This window comes from Rattus norvegicus, chromosome 20, assembly GCF_021556685.1.
Source record: "Rattus norvegicus strain SHRSP/BbbUtx chromosome 20, alternate assembly SHRSP_T2T, whole genome shotgun sequence".
In the NCBI taxonomy this organism is placed as follows: Eukaryota; Metazoa; Chordata; class Mammalia; order Rodentia; family Muridae; genus Rattus; species Rattus norvegicus.
Genome location: NC_141553.1, coordinates 21,370,571 through 21,392,854, shown reverse-complemented (window position 1 = coordinate 21,392,854; position 22,284 = coordinate 21,370,571). Strand labels below are relative to the sequence as shown.

Genomic DNA, 22,284 nt, shown 5'->3' with positions numbered 1-22,284 from the left:
ATGTGGCTGTGGCCCCCTGCTGGTTACTTCCTGGTATTGCAACCCTGAGATCCTTGGATTTCACTGTCCACAATTGCAGTCCACTATTTAAAACATCAGAGCAGTGGTTCTCATCTTCCTAACCCCGCGACCCTTTAATACAGTTCCTCATGTTGGGATGACCCCCCCACACACACACACCATAAAATAATTTTGTTGCTACTTCATAACTGTCACTTTGCTGCCGTTAAGAACTGTAATGTGAATATCTGACGTACAAAATACCTGACAGGTAACCTCCAACCGCTTCATTGCCGCTTTTAAAGGGCAGAGCTGGAATCCCAAGGCACCAGATGGCATTTAGTTATACTTGTGCTGTGGGGTAAAGCAGCTTATCCCAGCTTCAAGTCGCTCCTGGTGTGCACTTACCAGCGCTAACCAGCCTGTCAGCGCCTATTACTGTAGACATCCGGGTCATGTAGATGGTTCTTATCATTAATTGCTGATGGCATGAGAGGAGAAACGACTTTGGGGCTTACAAGTCATCCATGGATGAACTAAGAGTCGGTGGAAGGCAGTCATGATCAAAGAAGGGGTCCAGCAAGGGACAGCGTTGATAGGGTGCCCCAGCTTGAATCCGTACATATTACATGGCAAGGTTCTCATGTGATGACTCCACAATGTGGTACCAGAAGGTCATTAAACAGATCGCTTCTCTTGTGTGAATAGCTCAGCCGATTAGGTTTGGAGAGTCAAGTCAAACCATTTCACAGCTTGCTTTTTGGAGGTAGCCATTATAAGACTATCAACTCTCCTAACCGACTTCTTCTCTTTCTTTTGAAATGATTGTTCTCTTAATCCTTGACACTTATTAGATCCTATCCATATTTTAAAATTTCGGCACAATGAGAAAGTAATACTTGTTTGTTTGTTTGTTTGTTTGTTTACTGCTAAAGTTAGGTTCACTTAGAAGTAGACACTCGTGGGTTCCGTGCTTGTTTATAAAGAGGGCCTCTGCGGCTTCTAATACTTACAAAGTTACTGGGAATGAACTGAGTGAGGACTTTGCATCTTCTTCTCCCTTCTTACCTCTTCCAGGTTCTGGCTATTGGGACCAACTTGCTGGGTTCCACCTCTGTCTTCACATGGCTGCCCCGTGTATCTGTTGTCATAGGGCCCTCTGTGTGTGTGTGTCTTCATATGACCAGTCCTGTGTGTGTGTTTCTTCTTATATCCCCTTTGTGTCTGCGTCCATGTGTGGCCTCTCTGTATGTCTGTTATCTTTTTTTTTTCCTTCTTTTTTTCGGAACTGGGGACCGAACCCAGGGCCTTGCGCTTGCTAAGCAAGCACTCTACCACTGAGCTAAATCCCCAACCCCATGTCTGTTATCTTTATGTGGCCTCTGTGTGCCTTGTCTTTTCGTGGTCTTCTCTCCAAGTGTCTTTGTGTATCTTCCTGTGGCCTTTTCTCTGTGTGTCTGTGTCTTTTCATGGCCTTATTAAGATTTGAGACCCATTCTACTCCAATGTGACCCTGTTATAATTAATAACACATGCAAAGTTCTGTATCCAAATAAGGGCCCATTCGAGGGTTCTGGTGAGACAAGGATTTTGAGAGCTCTGTTAAGCTAGCAAGAGGTTATGGTAGCAACATATTTTTTCTCATCTTTCTTTTTTCTCCAATGCAAGACACTTAAGAGCTTTGGCAAATAGCTTTTTAAAATGGTTGCGTTTGTTTCATTCTGGGAAACTTGGTCTCATTTCAGAATGGTGTAAAAACAAGACGATGTCTACCCCACTTCCTGTCGCCTGTCTTAAATGTAGTTCTAGATTCTTGCCACCTCTTACGAGTGATTCTCTATTTTAGGACTGCAGCATCCAAGAGAAAATAGACTTAGAGATCCGAATGCGAGAAGGAATATGGAAACTGCTCTCCCTGAGTAAAAAAAAAGACCAGGTTTTGCACGCAGTTAAGAACCTCATGGTCTGCAATGCTCGGATGCAGGTGTACACGGCGGAGCTGCAGAAGTTAGAAGAGACTGCAAGTCAAACCGGAAGACGGTTAGTGCTGTCATTTACCTTCGCCTTAGCGTACCTCGGTATTTGAACAGAAGACATGACATAATTTAAGTGTAAGTTAAAAAAAGTAAAATAAAATAAATGTCAGGACACCAACCCATTTAAAGGCCAACATGGGAGTGCCAGCTAACATAACCGTCGTGTGGTCATCAGGGCTCAAAGCGAACTCACGGAATAGATGCTTACATTGAGCCGTTTAAGGTGGGACACTGTTTCCGCTCGAAAGTGAAAGTGTGTTAGGAGAAAAGGATGGGGGGGGGAGCCTTTTAGGAAGAAAGGACAGAGGCTGACAGTGGAGTCCATAGAAAAGTGTGTCGGAGAAATTAATTACTGGTGCTAGAGAGGCAGCTCAGTGGTTAAGGGCACTGGCTGCTCTGGCAGAGGACCCGGGTTCAGTATGTAGCACACACTTACACAGTGGCTCACAACTATCAGTACTGGGGATCTCATGCCCTCCTCGGTCTTCCTTTGGGCTCCTAGCATGCACACACACATGTAGAATTAAGATAATTGCTTAGAAACAGACAAAACAAAACTGATCCCTTATGGACGTGCTATTTATATGAAGAGGAACAGCAGCTTAGGAAAATCAATTGAGCGGGCCACAGATTATGAACGTGTAAATGGAAGGGAACTTAACATAGACCAGCACAGCCCTCCTTACAGTGAGCGAGTTCCAGAGAAGGGAGTGGTGCTCCCAGAAAGGTTGCCAACTAGTTCCAGCCAGGGCTTGCTGCTTAGCTTCTGTCCTGTGGTCCCTGTCATTCCACATTGTCCTTGTGGAATAGACGAGGCATTTGTGTGTCACATTGTATCCCATTTCTCAGGCAATACCAAGTCTCACCTGGACCCTGGGTCTCCATCCAGAGGCTAGACTTCAGCATGTCTTAGTAAGGCATCGGTCTCGTGCTTGCTTGCAGGAATGCTACAAGGGGAAAAGTCTCTCTGTGTACTTTATTGGTCATTGGGTGGGGCACTGTGTCCCTCCATGAAACTCCATACAAGTAAGGTACAGGCAGTCAGAGAAGGTTACTGTCAACATAAAACAGAAATAGGGTTGTGATACAGCAGATATCTAGATGCAAAGTAGCCTGTTTGTCAGTGGCCTTATCTTCCTGTAGATGCTGGAACCCTTGTGCTTAAGTCCTTGTGCTACAGGTGCATTGTGGGGAGGTGATTAGGTAATACCTCTGCGTGGGCATTATGCATACATATGTACACACACATATACACACATATGTATGCATATACATATACACATACACATATATACATATACACGCAAATACATGCATACACATGCTCATACACACATACATATACACATACATGTATACATACATAGACATATACATAATACACACATATATACATATACAAATATAAATACACATATATACATGTATACCTAGATATATACACAGATACATACACACATCCATAAATATATATATACATATACACACATATACATACATATATGTGCATATACACATATGCATATGTATACATACACATATACATATATACACATACATACACATATATGTACACATATACATACATATACAAACAAATAAATGCACACACACATATACATATATAGATACAGATACATCTAGGAATGAATGCCTTAGCACTCAACACAGCAGCTATTTTTTTGTGTTGTATGTCCCAGCATCACTAATAAAATTATCGCTGTATACCATGTAAGAAGACATTTGGCGGCTGATGTTCCTAGGATGGACCACAGGTCAGGAGAACATGTGATAGGAATCAGAGCTATGCCAGAATTAGAGACTGGCAGCCTGTAGCACAGCAGAATATTGTTTTAGGACAAAGCTCGTGCATCTAGAATGGATTTTCTGGTAGCGAGGTATCACTTAAATGGCAAAATTTGAGAAGCCTTGGCTTAAACCAGGCACTCACTATTATGCGGTTCCTCTAGTCTGGGGTAGCCTTCTGGGACCCATATCCACCCGCTTACCACTTCTTCAGCGTTGATAATGAGCTGTGAGTTTGGCGTTTTGTGAGCTTGGCACCTTAGCTCTTTGGGACGACTTACAGAGCTATGAAGGAAGTTTCATCTATATTAGATTTGTAGAGCCACGATAGGGCAGCCGGGGTTGGGGGAGGGGGAGAGGATCCGAGACGCCGAGCTGACAATGCGCACGCATTTCTGGTTCGTTTTTTCCCCTCTCAAATGAAAATATCTCCTGCGCGTATACCTGAGTATATTCTCGCCGTTCCTGTGAAAGCCTTGCGGCCCTTTACTGGTATTTCCTGGGATTTAAAATGATTCCTGACTTACTCTGTGTGACCCATCTGTTGCCTCTGCGGGTAGAGCCGGAGGCCACTGACTGACTATAACTGGGATTACGGTAGTTGGGGTCTTACCAGGTAAAAGTCATTGCTAGGCTAGTGAGAGTCCTCCGGTAGCCTCTTTAGTTCCTTAAGAAAAATGACGGACGTCCTGCCATTTGATTCATCGGGTTCACCAAACTCCAACTGCTTCGTAAGCACTCCGCTTGAATGTCCCCCATTTGAAGAACACAGGGTGATGGCGTGCCATCGCAGGGCAACCTAAGAATCTGTACCAAATGTGTTGTCCTTGGAGAGCCAGAATTCTATTCCTCGGTTTGCTTAGTCTTTGAGGGAGACAAAAATGCCTTAGTATATATGTACACATACATGTCGGTTAAAATATGTACATATTACCATCAATTAAAATGCCACTTTAATGAAGACATCAGTCTAACTCTTCTAAAGTTTTACAATAAAATGCCAAAAATTATTATACCTTTGACCAGTGGTTCTCAACCTTCCAAGCGCCCCGGAGCAGAGAGGAACAAAGAGAGAGCAAGAGAGGAGTAAAGAGCGCTAGGACCCGGTGTTGGGGATTTAGCTCAGTGGTAGAGCGCTTGCCTAGGAAGCGCAAGGCCCTGGGTTCAGTCCCCAGCTCCGAAAAAAAAAAATTAACAAAAAAAAAAAAAAAAAAGAGCGCCAGGACCCTTCCACACACTCCCTCATGTTGTGGCGACCCCCCCCCCACACACACACCATAAAATGATTCTCATTGCTACTTAATAACTGTCGTTTTGCTACAGTTAGGAATAGTAATGTAAACACTCCGTTTCTCCGCGGTCTTTGGGGGTCGCGACCCACAGGTTGAGGACCACTGACGACGTAGGCCTTTTCAGCGCAGAATCAAAATCGGTGGGCAGCGGTGTGGCAGAGGAACATCTGATGGGAACTGGCTCCTGTGGACTGAAGGCAGCGGTCCCACCAGGGGAGGGAAGGACTAAACTGTCCCCCCGTCCCCCAACAAACAGCAAACGTGAGCCTAGAATGAGAGATGTTCTGGAGTAGACCGAGAAAGAAATGCGCTTGGTTGACGGTCTGTGCGGGGTTTATTAGTAGAAGGTCTAGCCCGTAAGCTAAGGTGTGGGGTTGACCACGGGGGCATTGTGCTGCCCGTCTTCAGTAAAGATTCTGGAACAAGGACTGTTAGAGCCTGCTCACAGAGCTAGGCAGGGACCCGAGGATTTCACAGGCTCTCTCAGTATACGCCCCCAAAATCCCGTTTCCACCTGAAACCACCTCTGCTTCTTTCTACCCCTCCAAGCTGTCGAGCGATGACGACGTTTAAAGTGTATCTTTTTAAAATACCCCCTTGTACCATTTTATGTTCAGCAAAAAGAAGCCATGATAAACTAGCGTTTGGGGAGGCTGTATAGAACATTATACATTATTATTATGAGTAAAATAATGGGAATAACCACATTTTAAAACAAACGGTGGGCTGGAGAGATGGCTCAGCTGTTAAGAGCGCTAACTGCTCTTCCAGAGGTCCTGAGTTCAAATCCCAGCAGCCACATGGTGGCTCACAACCATCTGTGATGGGATCTGATGCCTTCTTCTGGTGTGTCTGAAGACAGCAACTGTGTACTCATACATACAAAATAAATCATATTTTTAAAAAAGACCAATGGTTAAAAACAGGGAGGCACAGAAGCAGCAGTGATCTGATAGCTAACAAAATACTTCCTCTTGTGTTTGTTTTTGAGGAGAAGACCTTAGGGTCTTGTGTTCTGTAGACCAGGCTGGCCCTGAGTTCACAGCATCCCAACTGCCTCTACCTCCCTGGTGCTCAGACTACAGGCATGTTCCACCATGCATGAAATCACACTTTTTAAAGGTGTACTTTATTTTCGGTTATGTATAGGTTTGTGTATGGGTGCCCTTGACAACCAGGAAAGGGTACCAGATCCCCTGGAGCTGAAGTTACAGGCTGTTGTGAGTCCTCCCAGTGGGGGATACTGGGAACCTGGCTCTGGTCCTCTGTAAGAATAGCACCTCCTTTTCCTGAGCCATCTCCCTAGCCCCTGAAGTGACATGGTTAGAGAAAAGAGAGTGGTGCAGGATATTTGATCTCACTGTGAACCCCGAGATTGTGTTGTTTACTGGAAAAAAACCTGTTTGTAGTTGTGCTGTGACTCAGCCTTGGCACATAACTTTTATCCCTCTGGCTGGAATACAGACCCACCCTTAGTACACACCTTTAATCCCAAACGATGAAGGTAAAGTTAGTTTGTAGAAGGAAACACCCATGTTTGAAAGCGGTGCCTAATCGAGTGGCAGACAAAGTGAGGAATCAGAGAAAGATTTGACAGAAATGCCCAGCTCTCACGAGAACAGAGAGGAAAGGGAAGCTACTTAAGAGAGCCGTGCCGAGAGAAGTGGTTTTACCAGGACAGTTTTACAGACACAGGTGAAGACAGACGAGCCAGAAGATTAGAACAGATTGCTAGAGTTAGTTTGAGATGAAGCAGAGCAATTCAGTAGGAAGCTGAGAGAAGCCAGATTGAATCAGTCGGCTTGGAGAGGCGCATCCGCCAGAACAGCGCAGTTGACCAGCCAGCCAGAGCTCAGAAAAAGCTAGAAAGGGTGAGCTTATTCAGCAGTAAGTTTCAGAGTCTGAAAACATTCTAGGCCTAGATAAGATTGTACGGATGCTAGAAGCTTCCAGGACTAGGCCTCGGTTAGCAGACAGAGGCAGTAAACCTTGAAGAGGACAATTACTTCAGGAGAATAAAAGCTACATTTACAGGAGGGGATGAGAACCAGTGGGTGAGTTTCTCCGGGGCTTACTCCTGGGTCGTCATTTCATGTGTTTTGTATCATGAGCTACCACTGCCATTTGATGAAAACAACCTGCTAATCTCACTTCTTTAGAGTCTTTGAAAGCCAGGGCTGTAGGACACCTCTGCTGAGCCCATTGTCTTAACATCTGTCTGCTGGAGTAGTCCTGGGTTGACACCATGCTTAGAAGAACTGACAGCAGAAACTAGTCACTCCGAGGTTGCAGGAGGAGGAAGCCATCTGCCCTGTCCCCCTTCTGAGTTACAGTGGAAATTAAGACTCACTTCAAGAGCAACCGGATAGCTGCTGCTTCTCCTTGTACTCCCTCTTGTGTTCTGAGGTTCTCACTACCTACTGTGTTGCTCACAGTGTCCCAGCTGCCTCTTTTTTTTAAAACCACTTATTCATCACAAACTCTTTCATAGATAAGCATCCACCTGTGTTCACTTAGTTACCGTTAATCTCTTAGCACGTGTGCTCGTCCATGGCCGCCTTTCTCTCTGTGTGCATGTGAGTTACAAACAGGACATGCGCATCTTTTTTTTTTGTTTCTTTTTTTTCGGAGCTGGGGACCGAACCCAGGGCCTTGCGCTTGCTAGGCAAGTGCTCTACCACTGAGCCAAATCCCCAACCCCAGGACATGTGCATCTTAATGGTTTGGAATTCATCTGTCTGTAAGAATGTTCTTCTGTGAGTCAATATGTGACTACATGCAAAATGTTAATAATTTCATAATTTTCTACATCCACTCCTGAAAAGCTCTCAGGGAGAACTTTCCCTCGGGATGGAGATCCTCTAACTCCAAAGACCAGACCGAGACACCACAGGATGCAATCAGCAAGAGGATTTGGTTTATTGTCGGGATACACAGGCACAGGCACCTGCGGGCGCTTCAGTCACTCGGGGGACTGGCGCGCCCCATGGAACCAAGGATGGGCTTTTATAGGATTTTGGGGAGCAGAAGCAAGCATACAGAAGCAGATGCATGGTTACAGGGATATAATTGGTGGATTCTAATGTGGCAAGGGTTCAGCCCGGGGGCAAGTTTCCTAGCTACCTTCCTGAAACATAAGGACTGACTCGGCCCCCCAAGGGTTCAGCCCGGGGGCAAGTTTCTTAGCTACCTTTCTGGAACATAACGGCTGACTCGGCCCCCCCCACCAGGGTGTGGGACCTCTCCCGGGGCTTTTCTCATTGTCAGGTGCTCAACTGCAGTCGTCCTGTTGCCAGGCCTTCAACCAAACACATCTTGCTTGGCAGCCGCTGTGTACTCAGTGTTCTAACCTTTCTCTGAACCAGTCATCTTAAGTACAGCCTTGTAAAATGGCGTTACTGCTGCTAAGCTGGGGTCTTTCACTCCTTATCTAATTGCTCAGAAATCTCTCATAGTTTTGGGTTGTTTTGTTTGTTTATTTGTTTTGCGAGACAAGGTTTCTCCATGTAGCCCTGGCTATCTCTCTCTCTGTAGACCAGGCTGGCTTGGAACTCACAAAGATCCACTTGCCTCTGCCTCCCGAGTGCTAGGATTAAAGGGGTGCTTCACCCCTACCCAGCCGTAGTTTTTTTTTTTTAATACACTAAAATTTGATTAATAGAGTTTCATGCAGTGCGTCTGGTTATGTCCCTTAGGTTTCTTTTAACGAACCTTTTCTAAAACTCTGTTGTTTTTAATGCTCTGAAGAGTCTAGACCTTTAAAGTCTTTTAAATATTCTGCGGTCTACACCACTTTGGTGGTTTCCTTCAGTTAACGAATAGTAGGCTTACAGCTGGGCGCTTGAGCTCCTGACAGTGGGTTCTTTTTTTTTTTTTTTTCCGGAGCTGGGGACCGAACCCAGGGCCTTGTGCTTGCTAGGCAAGCGCTCTACCACTGAGCTAAACCCCCAACCCTCTGACAGTGGGTTCTTGAGGAGATTTACTGTAATGCACCTGCCTCTCCTCTTGGGGTCACCCCCATAACCTTCATCCCCAAAACACCCATGCCACGACGGCCCCCGTGGGTTTATATTGCTACGGTAGACATTATTCTAGCTCACAGGGCTCACCGCTGGCTAAGACTTGTTTAACGTCGTGTGCTTCATTCTGGGGTATTGTGTTCGAGTCTTATTATTTTCTGGATTTTGAAGGTGTGGCTAATGGAATATTTTTATCTGCCGATTCCCTGCTCTAGGGTAGCTTTAGAGGGTCTCTTTTTGGAGTTTCTTCTTGTCAGTTATGATTCAGCGACATTTTCCTGGACCAAGTCGTGGTGGTGTAAGTGGACCATTGCTAGAAAGGTGTCCTTGGTTTCTTATGCACTAGTGTTTTGGTTTTTAGAGTAGTGGACCATACCTTTGATAATGATGCTTTTTGGACACGTTGGTTTTCTGGTTCTTTTTTTTTTTTTTCTTTTCTTTTCTTTTTTTCAGAGCTGGGGACCGACAGGGCCTTGCACTTGCTAGGCAAGCGCTCTACCACTGAGCCAAATCCCCAACCCCTCTGGTTCTTGAATATGATGTTATTTCTTAGCGTTCTTAAGGTTAACTGACTTCTTTTAATTTTCATGCCAAACTTCTCCCACCATGTGCCTCCCTCCTCCAAAGTATTTTTCAACCCCCCAGGATCTAGTGCTGTGGTCTTTCCCAAGCTTCCTACACACTCTTTTCGATCCCAGGCTAGCGTAACATTAGCGACCAGTCGCCGAACTCTGTGGGGTGAGGTCTCCAGGAGCTGGCTTCCACATCTCCCATATATTAGTGGCATTTTTGGCAGCCTCCCTGTTTTCTGGTTGTGGTACTGAGGAAGGCTACAGGAGGCCTTGCTTTTCTCCTTGATATGAACGAAGGCTTTGGTGGGATGTGTAGAGAAAGTCTTCGATGACGCATCACAGGAACCTGGAATTAGACCCTGTATCTTTCTCCCTAAACTGACTAGGCTCATCCCTGGAGCCAAAACCTCAATGCTCACAACCCGGTGCCCGAGTTTGTGAGACACCTTAAAGAATTCCACAGGCCCATTAGAATCGTCGCTTTGTTCAGCAGCTGCGTGATAACTAGATAATGTCCCTTCTCATTACTGGGGATGCCGTCAGTGTACAGCAACTCGCTAAGGGAAGTCGTAATTGATGGGTGAAGCCCAAAGCTTGAGTCTAGGTCTGCTGCGTGCACCATTCCAAGGACCATTCCTGCCCTCTCAGCCGCAGTCCCAGAAGCCCCCGGGGCCACGGAGGCGCGGTACTGGGTGTGGCGCCGGCTCAGTACACAGCATCTTCCTCCACACTCAGGAGCTTCCATTTCAGCACCGCCCTCCGTGAGTTCCCGTCCCCCACCTCAGCCGGTCCATCTCTTCTCCACTCTTGCTCTTTATTTGGCTTTGTAAAAAAAAATATATTAATAATCCTAATTAGAGTCATTTATAGGATTTAATTATGTGTGTGTCATTCAACATAATTGTGAGTTTTTAGTAGTGCCGAGATAGCATAGCAAGTTGGGTATGACTGCCCGCCCTCACACTCCAGCCTCCTACTTTATCACTTACAGACTGTAAGTTAAAAAAAGAAAGAGCCTAGCTGGGACGTAAAAATTCTGTACGTGTATTTAAAGACGTTACTGAATTTATTTCTCAAATTGTCGATGGTTTGGTGTCTATGGGTGGGGGGTGGGCTGACTATATCACACGTGGGATATATTCTAGGACAGCATGAAGCCATACTATCATAGTTTCAGGGCGATTTTACATTCTACACCATGAATTTTTGAGCGTCTAGTTTTCACTAGTTTGCATAAAAGGTGGAGGGTTTGATAATCGGCTTACAGAATACCAGTCAGAATCCTCTTACAATTTTCATTAAGAAAAAGTAAAATATTATCATTGTGCTATTTATTGTTACAGTGCATTAATTTTGGCCCAGAAATGGCTGTTTAAAAATCCCCATATGGAACAATATAAACCAGGCCAATCTGTGTTTACTCAGAACGTTTTCATACAGATCTTGGTAAGAGCGTGGCAGGCTAGCGCCCTCTCTCGCTCATTTTCTGTACCTACAGGTAATTTCCTTAATTTGGTTATGTTTGCCTTTTAGGGGTTAGAGAGCTTGCTCAGGGGTAGAATGACAGGCCCCGGATTTACTCCTCAGCTCTGGAAGAAACAAACTAGCATCTACGGGTCTTACAAAGTAATGTAACCAGGGTTTGTCTGGATAAGATACAGTTTCATAACTTTTTGGAAGTATTGGGATTGAAAATAAACTAAAGTTCCAGAAATTTGAGGTTTGTTTGTCTTTTTTTTAAACAGACCTAATTCTTCGAAGTTTTATGATCAATTAGATTCCGATTATAGTTTGAGAATATCTTTACATAATAACTTTTGCATGATGTGGGTCCTAGAGATCAAAGTCAGGTCCCCAGGTTAGACCGAAAGTACCCACTGACCCATTGTGCCTTCCCTGGCTTTGTTTTCAAGACAAGGTCTCCCTTGGTAGCACAGGCTAGCCTTATCTGTGTGATCCTCTGGCTTAAATGGTGTCTCACTCTGTTTTGTGTAGTGTGAAATCCCAATTTGGGGGTCGCTGTTGGCTTCGGTCTTAAAGTTTCCTTGGAAATGTTTTGCTGTTTCCCTCCCCACATCCTATTCGCTCATCCTAACATATTGTGTGTTCGTTCTTTGGAGCTTACAAGAAATGAGATGTCACGCCAACTACACATAAAAATAAAGCACGAGGTGACTTGACCGTAGGAATAGCAGCCCACAGATTGGCTGGACAACACCTGACTCTTCTAGGCCAGTGCAGCTGATGAACTCCAAGCTTTGTGAGAAGTTGGACATCATAGCGTAACCAGTACACGTTATTAGGCAATATTAATAGTTCACGTGAACTCAAAAGAGGGTGTCTCTCTATCTCCCTGAAAGCTAGCTAGCGGCTGCCTGACCAAGTCCTGACCAAGACCTCACACTAGTCCTTAGTATCCATAGCTACCTCTTTATTTTAAAGCTCAGCTGTTTTCGAAAGACCTGTTGTGTTTTTCTCTTGACAGGGATGCGAGTTTAGAAACTAAAGAACAAGAACCCTGCAGAGGGAAGATCGCTCTGTCAGGTACGCTGAGGTGTGTCACCACGGGTCCCCGAATATGTTTAGGACTGACGAGCGTTGCTGGCCCTGCGCATTCTGTATTTCCAGCATCGGATTATTTATTCTAACTTTTTAATCATTCTGTTCCACAACTGCATGGGACTTTGTGGATTAGGGAAACGCTAATGTCATATGCTACACACATTGTGCCAGTTTGTCTTCTGTTTGGGCCGTGGGGTGTGAGGAAGGTGGGTTCAAGTCACCTGCTTGCTGGTGAGTGCTGGAGTTGCACTGCAAACCCTGGAGCTTTCTCTCCCTGCTGTTCCTGTTTATAAAAATTGTCCAAGCTGCACGTTCCATGGGCGGCTTGGCCCACGTTTGCTCTGTTTATCGCATTGTACCAAGCCACTGTCACTGGGCTTGGCTCCTGGTGGTTGCTCGGTGAATATGAGGGAGACGACTGACCACTGCCAATCAAAAGCAAACTGCCCCAACCCCGCCAAGTTTCGCATTCTGCCTAATTCTTTTCCTGGCTCTGTCTTCCATTACACAAGCCACGTGATTTAGGCAGATTTTTTTGCCCCTTCTCTTGTCAACAGAGGCCCTGATTGAGACACCTAATTGGGTTGTGAAATTGTAGCATTTCCCCCATTTCCCTCCCATCCTTGCTCCGGCTGGAATGGTGTCTCCTGTCGGCAGAGCGAGGAGGCACCTTGCCACTAGATGGCGCTGGGGCAGTCAGTCTCGGTTTCTCAAAACAAACAAACAAACAAAAAAACCGGGCAGCACCCCCCACCCTCTCCACACAAGAGGTGGCGTAGAGATGCCCCCCCCCCCCCATTAACACCAGCTGGCTTGCTTGCTGATATCGGAAGCCACATCCTGGAAACAGCCTTGTGGCCTGCGCTGACCTCCAGTGGTGAGCCCATTGCCGAGGTAGAGCGCTTGCTATCTTGTCACCTGGCCTGCTGGTCAAGGGACTGTTCCCCGTCCCATCGCTCACAGCCGTAGCTGGACGAAAGTTTCACTGAGTTTTACTTGATTCACTGGCAAAATGAGAGAAATTGCCCTCAGTGGCGGGGAGGGGCGCTTCTGAAAAGTAGATGAACTGCCTATTTTGTGGTTATTGTCGTTCATGGCCAGTCTTCTGCTTGTGGCCGACGTGCCCTCTGCCGTGGCCTGTGTCCTGGTCTTAGTCTTGTGCTTGGGACTGACATGAGGCCCACGCCTTTGCCTGGGTCCTTTTGTGGCGGAACGGAGGACATTTGCAAAATCCTCTCCACAATGTTTAACTACATTTTAACACGGGTAGCTTAAATATTGTAGAGATTTCCCATCACCACTTAAGTATTGCCGTCCTCCCTTGCTTCTAATAAGGCACCACTCTGTGGGTGAATGAGGTAGGTGACCTGCACAGTGAGTTCTGTGACTAACATCGTCTGTTATTGTTTCGAGAGCGATTATTACTACTACTGCATTAAGAAGGGGGTCTAAAGCATACGTAAGGCCAAGGGCCGCTTTTCACGATCTCAGATATCTTTGTACAGAGACTGAGGTCGGCTCTTTTTTTTTCTTCCCAAGATGTTTTTAAATGAAATTAAGGAATGAAGCCCAGGAGATAGGATGCCCATGTCATTAGCATGATTTCTGCTGACTGGACACTTTTGCCGTCAGGTTTCAGAATGTTTCTAAGATTGCGCTGTAAACGGGACAGACCTGGATTTTGAGGTCTCCACTGACCAGATCTTCCTAACTATACAAATAGCAGGTTCACCCCATCCTTCCTACACCAGGTGATGTGGGGTGACTGGTGTGTGTTTTCCCCTCCCAGCTCAATGACTGGGCCAAATCAGTTACCCACACACCTCAGAGGTTTCTTTTCCTGTGTTTTGTTCTTTCTTTCTTTTCATATATGTGTACATGTTTGCATGTATGTGGACATGTGTTAGTACATGTGTACATGTTTGAGGCTGTGTCATCCTCAGTCCTCCCACATTACTTACTTTGAGGCGGGGCCTGTCAGTCAAACCCACAGGTACCTGGCGATGCCTAGTCTCTAGAGCCTACTTTCTTTGGGGAACCCCCGAGGCTGGAATTACAGGTGGCTGTCACAGCCACCTGGCATGTACTTGGCTCTGCGAGCTCAACTGTCATTGTGCAGCAAATGCTCAACCTCCGAGCCATCGCCCCAGTCTCTAGGTTTTCTTTTGCCAAAATTGTAGCTGGAACCTGACACATCTGGTCAGCCACAATGTTGTTTGAGCTGTCTTAGCTGGCCATAAAATGTCAGCGGAGACATTAAAAACAAAACAAAACCACAACAACAAAAAACCAACCAAACAAAAACAAAACAAAGGTGGACCACTGTAAGCTGAATTCCACTTGGTCATTTGCCAGAATCTGGAAGGCATTTCTGTCATTCGAAGCTGGATCCTTTGCTGTCTGAAGAATACACAGCCAACACAGACATTATTCCCTTGGTTTACATGGAGCCGAGGGGTAGCATGGGGAAGAGCAGGATCGAACCCACGCTCTGGGGAAACAGCTAAGGAAGCCTGGGTCAGTATCCTTCCGAGAGAGTGTGAACAGTTAAAGCTTGCCCACCACAGCCAGGACAGCTATGAGTGAGAGCCACTGGCCACTGTGGAGTGAAAGGCAGGAGGCGGCCACTGTGGTCAAGCGAGAAGTGAGTTTGGACCGGCCATCAGCCGAGTTCTAAAACAATGAAGACATCCATACTAAAATCAAGGACAAAATACCATTGTCTTACTACATCAACATAAATTAGCACTGGCTTGGAGTTGCGGCTACAATAATGGCTGAAAAACAAAGCTATTGGAAATGAACAGGCAGATTGGATACTTTTGAGGCTAATGAATGGCAGATGGATATGACCTCGGGGAAGGGACCGAGACACTGGAATTAAATAAAGCACTCAATGAAAGGAGACGGGATTTTGGATAAATAAATAAAAAGCGGTAGTTTCTCTTAAAACCAGCAATAACTTGCTGAAGACTACAGTGGAAAAAATGTAACTTACAAGAAAGCAATAACCCCCCTCAAGCATTAAATATATAAGAAATGACCTTAATTAAGATGGGAGGGTGGGGGCTGGAGGCAGCTCAATGGGGGTTCTCCTGAGCCCCTGGGCTTGATCTCTAGCCCTCAAACAAAAAGCTAGAGCAAATGTTAAGAGTAAATATATTATATGAATATAAAATATTAAAGTTATTAGTGCCCTGAGCCAGTGAGGGCGCTCAACAGATAAAGGTGCTCGCCGCCAACCCTGATGACGTCACTTGTCCTGAGACCCCGCACTGGAAGCAGAGAACCAGCTTCAACAGAGAGAGAGACACACACACAGTAAATAAATATAAGTTATGTGTTCCTAAGTTATTTTGGATATTAAAACATTTAAGAGGAAATTTTGACCAAAATTGAAAAAAAATTCTTATAACAAACCAGTGACAGTCACATGCCTCCAAAAGACAGTGATCCTAGCAGTTGGTGTTGGGAGATGTACGTTGATAACGGATTCAGTTCCGTACATGAGGTGTTTGGCCCAGGGACAGCCGTGGATGGGCTCAGAACGGCACAGCTAATAAGGAAGTCAGCGTAAAGCTGGAGGAAAGGAAAGGGCATAGATCTAGAGCTAAAATAACATTTAGAAGAACGTGTTCTCCGTTCAGATACTCCCAAATTTTACATATATTTAATAACTTCTAAAAATACCACCTGACGAGCTGGGAAGATGTGCTCAGAGGCTGGGAGTGTGCACCGACTTGCAAAGGACCCGAGTTGGGTTCCCAGCACCCACATGTGGCTCACAACCACCTGTACCTCAGAGCCGGTGGATATGGCACCCTCTTCTGGCCTTCATGGGCATTAGCCGTGCAAGTGGTGCAGGCAAAACACCCACCAACATAAAAATGAATGAAAATTTTAAATCATCTGTGAACAATAATTAGAAAATTGCTGGATACATTTCTTTTTGTCTTTGGTGGGCACAATCGGTCCTGGAGCTCAGAGGTTCACGTTGTGGGTGAAGTAAAAATTATCAAAATAATTTTTTTGCCTTTTTTATAGATATTCGAATACCGTTAATGTGGAAAGACTCCGATCACTTCGGTCATAAGGAATGTACGTATGGCTTTCATTTGTATTTGGAAATGTTTCCTTGGGTGCACAGGACGCATTCGTGATTTCTGAGTGCAGAACCCTTTGGTTTGGAGACATACTGCTGCCATTCGACAATAAGCCCCGTGCGGGCAAACTGCTGTTTTCTGATTTGGGGGTCTTCAAATCGGTTCCCTGATTCAGATTAAGATAAGCGTACCTATGAGGGGAGACCCAGCAGTGGGGATCTGTGCGATGGGCTCAGGGTGGAGAGATAGGGAGAAAGGCAGAGTCCCCACGTTCTGAAAGAGCACGGGCGAATCAGTAAACGCGGAATTTCTCTTCTTCTCTTACTATAAGAGGTCCGAGCTTTGCTTTGCTGGGTCATTTTTAAGAGGATGTAATGAAGGGTTTCTAGCTCGGTGTGAATTTTTTCTTCACCATTTCATTGGCTGCACACAGTCTTTACAAGCCCGTGTATCACTTGGATCACGGACGTTAATCTCAAATGTACCTTAGCGAGGTGAAGCCGGGAGACCCGGCAGCCCTTCACCTGCCTCGTCTCCTGCGATGGCTTCGTCCATGTTCCAGAAGCCGAATGGTATTGGGCATAATTAGTTTTACATGGAGAATCTAAATCAGGCAAGTGTTTGTTTTTCAATTAGGACGTATAATTCACTTCACCGAGGAGTACTTGTGGGATTTGAGACAATCTTCCCGATTCCTGGAGAGACTAAACTTTTCCTAAAGAGCTAACGTTTTCTCAGTAATGAGGATTTAGCCCTTAATCACCCGGTGTTTTTAAGACCGTCACCACATTGGAGAGTCTGGCAGCTGATTTTGTATTCATCCGTGCCTGCCGTTTGGGTGTGAGTCCTCAGGTCGTTTCTTCCCTTGCTCATACTTTTGTGATATGTTTGGCCACTGTTGATGCACCGGCCCATAAACGTCACCTTTTTCTTAGGACTTGGACGTCAAATGACAGAGGGGATCATTTATATGTATGGCGCTACATTGACTGCTAAGTGATCAGATTGGACTGTGGCGATCTCTCTGGGATGCCAAGGGGCCGGTGTTCCTTTCCAGTGTTCCTTAGTTTGAGGTTGGGTTCAAGTGGGGTGAGGGACTGCCAAGTCTCACACAGGTGTGATTCGTCCCGCTCGTGACAGCTCTTACCTGTCTCTCTACCAGGCACACAGCGCTTTGCCATCTTTTGCTTATTCAGGATGGGAACCCAAGTGTTTGACACCGACATGATGATTGTGGACCAGACCGTCACAGATATATGTTTTGAAAACGTCACCATATTGTAAGTATCCCTAATCCTCCAGAGGGTGAAATCTGAAGTTCTGCCTCCTTTTTTCTTAGCAGTGAAGAAAGCCTAATTACTGTCTTTGAAATTCCGATGGCCGACATCCTGAAGGGCCTTCGGTTCTTTTCAAAATACTGGAAGCTTCAAAATGTTTAAAAGTTACCCCTCTTTTTGGATTCAGAATAAAATAGAAATCTTATAATTAATACTAGCCAGCCAACAGTTGACTCAATGGCCCTGCTAAACTTCTCATAAATATTTATATTTCTGTCACTAACCAAGCTCTGACAGGATTTCATTGGGTACTTGATGCAATACAACAGATTGCACAAAGCTGATTTTCTTTTCCTTCACAGGAAATTCAGAACAAAACTAACGAAGTGGTAAAGCGAGCTTGCTTATGACCCATTCTTTTAAGTGCGTCTTACGGTGAATTTGGGGATGCTCTTTCTCTTACGGCGGGCTTCTCTCATATACTCAAGCAGCATAGAGCATCTTGGCCGTCTTAAGGGCTCCTTTATGGGGCTGCTTTGTGCAGGGTCATTTTATTATGGCCAGCATGCAGAGAGGCAGAAACAACTTCCCCGGGAAGCTGTGGACCTCATTTTTTTTAACCAACATGAGTTTTTTTTTATCCTGGCCTCTCTCTAAGAGCCTTTGTTGGCCTGCCTCCCTGTGGGATTTGCTTCTCAGGAGATCTGAGATGCCATTCTAGATGGAGTGGCAATAGCTGTCCGAACCACCCACATGTGATCAGCTGCACTCTTGGCCACGGCCAGTGACACTTTAGATTTCAGAGGAGGTCACATCACACCGACAGGACCTCGGCAGGTAGCATCCTGTAGCTTCTGCAACTGGTGTCCCGGAGTAACTGTATAGGATATAACAACGAGTTACCCTAGCAGTAATGCAGGCCCTTTTACAAGTTGTACGCAAGCCAATGGAATTCAGTTCTCTTCCGCCTCGGGAATGGTTCCAAGTCCTTGTGCACTTTAGGCTAAAGTGTATTTCGTGCATTATCTCTTTATCTTTGTTCCTATTCTCGATGGTGCTAGTGACTTTTTCTCCCCCTGCCAAAATGAACCCACTCACCAATTGTCTCTTGCCTTCACACCAGTCCGCCATTGTTCGTCTTTTGCCCCAGAGACAAAAGTTGGATGGATCCCCTCCCCCTCCCACAGGAAGAACAATACAAATGACTTGGAAGACAACATGTGATTTATTGGCATTTTTTTGGGTATAAATATTTTAAATGGGCCTAAAAATAGCTGCTGACAAATGTTCTAAATGTTAAAAAAAAAATGTGCTCGTTGTTACGATGCTTGTTTTTAATAAGTCTTCAATATTTATGGATCTCTGGTTCTCTTCTAAATATTGACATTTGTTACTCATTACCAGGAATACTGTATGTTTAGATGCTGCCAAGTAAGAAACTATAAAAATAGCTGTAAGTCGGTCCTTGGACGTATCCAGGCTGTAGATTGGCCATTTGAATTTTAAAGGCCCAGGACCGAGGCTGCCTTCTGTCTTCAGGTAGCATCCGCAGAAGAATGTGGTTCTGAGTGTATTTTCCAGTTAGTTTTGCTGTTGTTTGGTTTGTTAGGGTTTTGGAGTGTTTTTTGTTTGGTTATTTGGTTGGTTTGCTTTGGTTTGGTTTGGTTTTGAGGCAGGTTTTTCTGTGTAACTCTGGCTTTGCTGGATGACCAGAGCTACCTCTGGTTCTGTAGACCAGGCTGGCCTTGAACTCACAGAGATCCACCTGCCTCAGCCTCTCGAGTGCCGGGATTAAAGGCCTGCACCACCACCTGGTATTGTGTTTTGCATTTTAGTAACACCACGGTGGTTTTCTATGCTGATGGTCATTTATTGTGCCTGAAAAGAGTAAAGCCAGTCTTTGTGCTCCCCAAACTGCAGAGTGTCTATCTGTCTGTCTGCCTATTTTCAATGTGTGCATGTTTATGTGTATAAATGCAAGGGCACTTAATGAAGCAGAGCCAAACCTCCGGTGTAGACCCTCACCTTCTACCTACTATGAGACAGGAATACCAGGCAAGCTGGCCCATGGGTCTCACAGACACAGGCCACCGCATCTGATTTATGGCTTTGGGGGACCCAAACTAAGCAAGCACCTACCCACCAAACCATCCCCCTTGGCAAATGAGAGAATTTCCCAATGGGTTTGAGTAAAGCCCTATCAGGTCCCCTCTAATTGTGAGCATGGTGCTTTGTGAAGACAGAGCCTGCCCTCTGGGGGCCTGCGCTTTCAAGTGTACCCCTTTATGTTGGTTTTGGGGTCCTTTCCCCCTCTAAAACCAGACAGTGGAGTTTCCTTCGATGAGGCAGGGATTGACTGTCTGGATGTGAAGACAAAAGGGAATTCGAGGTCCCATAGATTCTATTCAGAGTCGTTTTGAGAAATTACACATATGATATAAACACTTCAAACATGGTGGTATCAGGGGGCTGGAGAGATAGCTCAGAGGTTAAGAGTACTGACTACTCTTCCAGAGGTCCTGAGTTCAAATCCCAGCAACCACATGGTGGCTCACAACCATCTGTAATGGGATCCGATGCCCTCTTCTGGTGTGTCTGAAGACAGCTACAGTGTACTTATATACATAAAATAAATAATTCTTTAAGAAAAATGGTGGCATCAAAGGACTGCAAAGGAGAAGCAGCATTATGAGGGTGTTTTATTCTTGTTACTTTTTTGAGCACTTTGCCTGCTTACATTGGCTCAACTGAAGCAAAGCCCTCACCTGTTGTGTGTGTTGTGTATGCATGTGCACACACATGTTCTTTTGAGTGTGGAGTATTCTTGTAGGTGACATATGTGCACGTGCATCTGGAGGTCAGAGGATGGCCTTGGGCCCTGTCTACTGTGTTTTTAAAGAGAGCCTCTCACTGACCTAGAGCTCACTGATCAGACTTCAGCTGCCTGGCCAACTACCCCCAAGTATTTTCCTCCCTTCCCTTCCCCAGCCTTAGGATTGCAGGACCATGCCTTTGTGCCTGGCTTTTTTTTAAAAAAAAGATGGATTCTGCTTTAGACGATAACAGCTCTAAAAGTTACTGCAACCCTCTAAGGCCATTTAGAAAGTAGACAAACTTGACCGTGGTGTCTCCTTGCGTGTGGCTCAAATGGCACTGATTTTGAATATTGGAAAGACACACACCGCAAGGTGTTTTAGTTTTGTTCTCTGCTGAATTAGATTCCCATCACTGTAACCGCTCTTGGTTTCAGCAACGAAGCAGGACCAGACTTCCGGGTAAAGATAGAGGTCTACAGCAGCAGCGCAGAGGAATCTTCCATAACCAACACCCCCAAAAAGCTGGCTAAAAAGCTGAAGACGTCCATCAGCAAAGCTACGGGAAGGAAGATAAGTGCTGTGCTGCAGGAGGAGGACCAGGAGGCGAGCCTGCTTGTCAGCTCCGTGGCGTAAGCTACTTCTAACAGTGTGTGTGGTATTTCCGAGCGCTGTCTTTCCATATATGTTTGTATTTTAACTGGGAAAACAGCCTGCAACCGAGGGGAACTTCCATTGTGAGCTACTTACCCTGCTGAGATGCACTTGGCCCCTTCCTGTCAAGGCCGGAAGTCAGGCGAACTGCTTTTGAGTTGCTCGGGATTCCACGTCTAAGCGGAAAGATGAAATGTTTTTCTCAGAAGCGGCCTGTATGTGTCAAGTGTCCGCTCCCTGACTCTCTGCTAAGTGGATCTCTTATGTGCGTCATACTTCTCTTTCTTTAATGGTTTTAACAAGCCAGTGTAATATTAGTATCGCATTTAACAACTTAGAAAAATAAGTCCCACGTGACCTGATGGTCTGTATGTCTCAGACGGTACAGTCCTGAAATGATACCTTTGAGGTGTGTCTGTGCAAATCAGGTCAGTAGTACACATGTGAGTGAGCCTTTTAGGCTTGCCACAGTCTGTTACAACCCCATCCACTGTTTTTCCTTGGCCCTATCTATTGAGGAAACCAAACTTTGCAGGATGCCTGTTTTTGTAACCTAGCTGATCTTATCTCTGTGCTGCTTTGAAAACATTTCCCTGGCTCCTGTCTTTCCCCTTCCCTTGTAATGGATCTGAGGGATGGGCTGGATTCCGGTTCTCAGTCTGGTATATTTTCCACTGTGCATTGTTAGGGGGTCCCTGTCTTATTTCTGAGCTCAGGTGCTTCTAGCCCGATGCGTCCATCATAAAGCTTGCTACCTGTCTTTTATTTGATGCTTTTAGCAGCCATTGCCTATAATTCCTTGTTTCATTGGAGTCTATAATCTGATGGCTCCCTGGGTTTGCCATGAATATCTTCTTCTTTTTAATTATTTCTTGGAGAGTTTTGAACATAATTCATCCTCCACCCCAGCTCTCCCTAGGTCCATCTCCCACCTCTTACCCTCCAACTTCATATCCTGCTCCCCACGCCCCCAATGGCTCCTTCCAGACAAACTTGTGCTGCCTAAAATATTCTTGGATGTGAGGACCCTGGTTGATTGACCAGGGGCTGCAGTCTTTTTCTTTAGCGGGCAACTAACAGTAGCCATGAGCTTCACAGCAAGGGGTGAGACTGCATCCAACTTCCTCACCATGCTATGATGTGGTCCGAC

General features: G+C 45.5%; 1 protein-coding gene and 1 long non-coding RNA gene across 3 annotated transcripts in view; one reads left to right on the top strand and one right to left on the bottom strand.

The window, feature by feature from the left end:
* The window catches only part of Rtkn2 (rhotekin 2), a 73,305-nt gene that overhangs the window by 5,121 nt on the left and 45,900 nt on the right, over positions 1–22,284 (top strand). The window contains 5 exon segments of one of the 2 annotated variants that reach the window (NM_001107625.3): positions 1,847–2,049; positions 12,211–12,269; positions 16,332–16,385; positions 17,553–17,670; positions 20,918–21,112. In NM_001107625.3, coding sequence (NP_001101095.2) covers positions 1,847–2,049; positions 12,211–12,269; positions 16,332–16,385; positions 17,553–17,670; positions 20,918–21,112 — 629 coding nt within the window. 2 annotated transcript variants of the gene reach the window in all.
* Positions 2,600–5,514, bottom strand: LOC134483792 (uncharacterized). The gene is made up of 3 exons (XR_015645801.1): positions 5,119–5,514; positions 4,456–4,706; positions 2,600–3,090 (listed from the first exon to the last, which is right to left on the bottom strand). It is a non-coding gene; the product is annotated as an uncharacterized LOC134483792 (long non-coding RNA).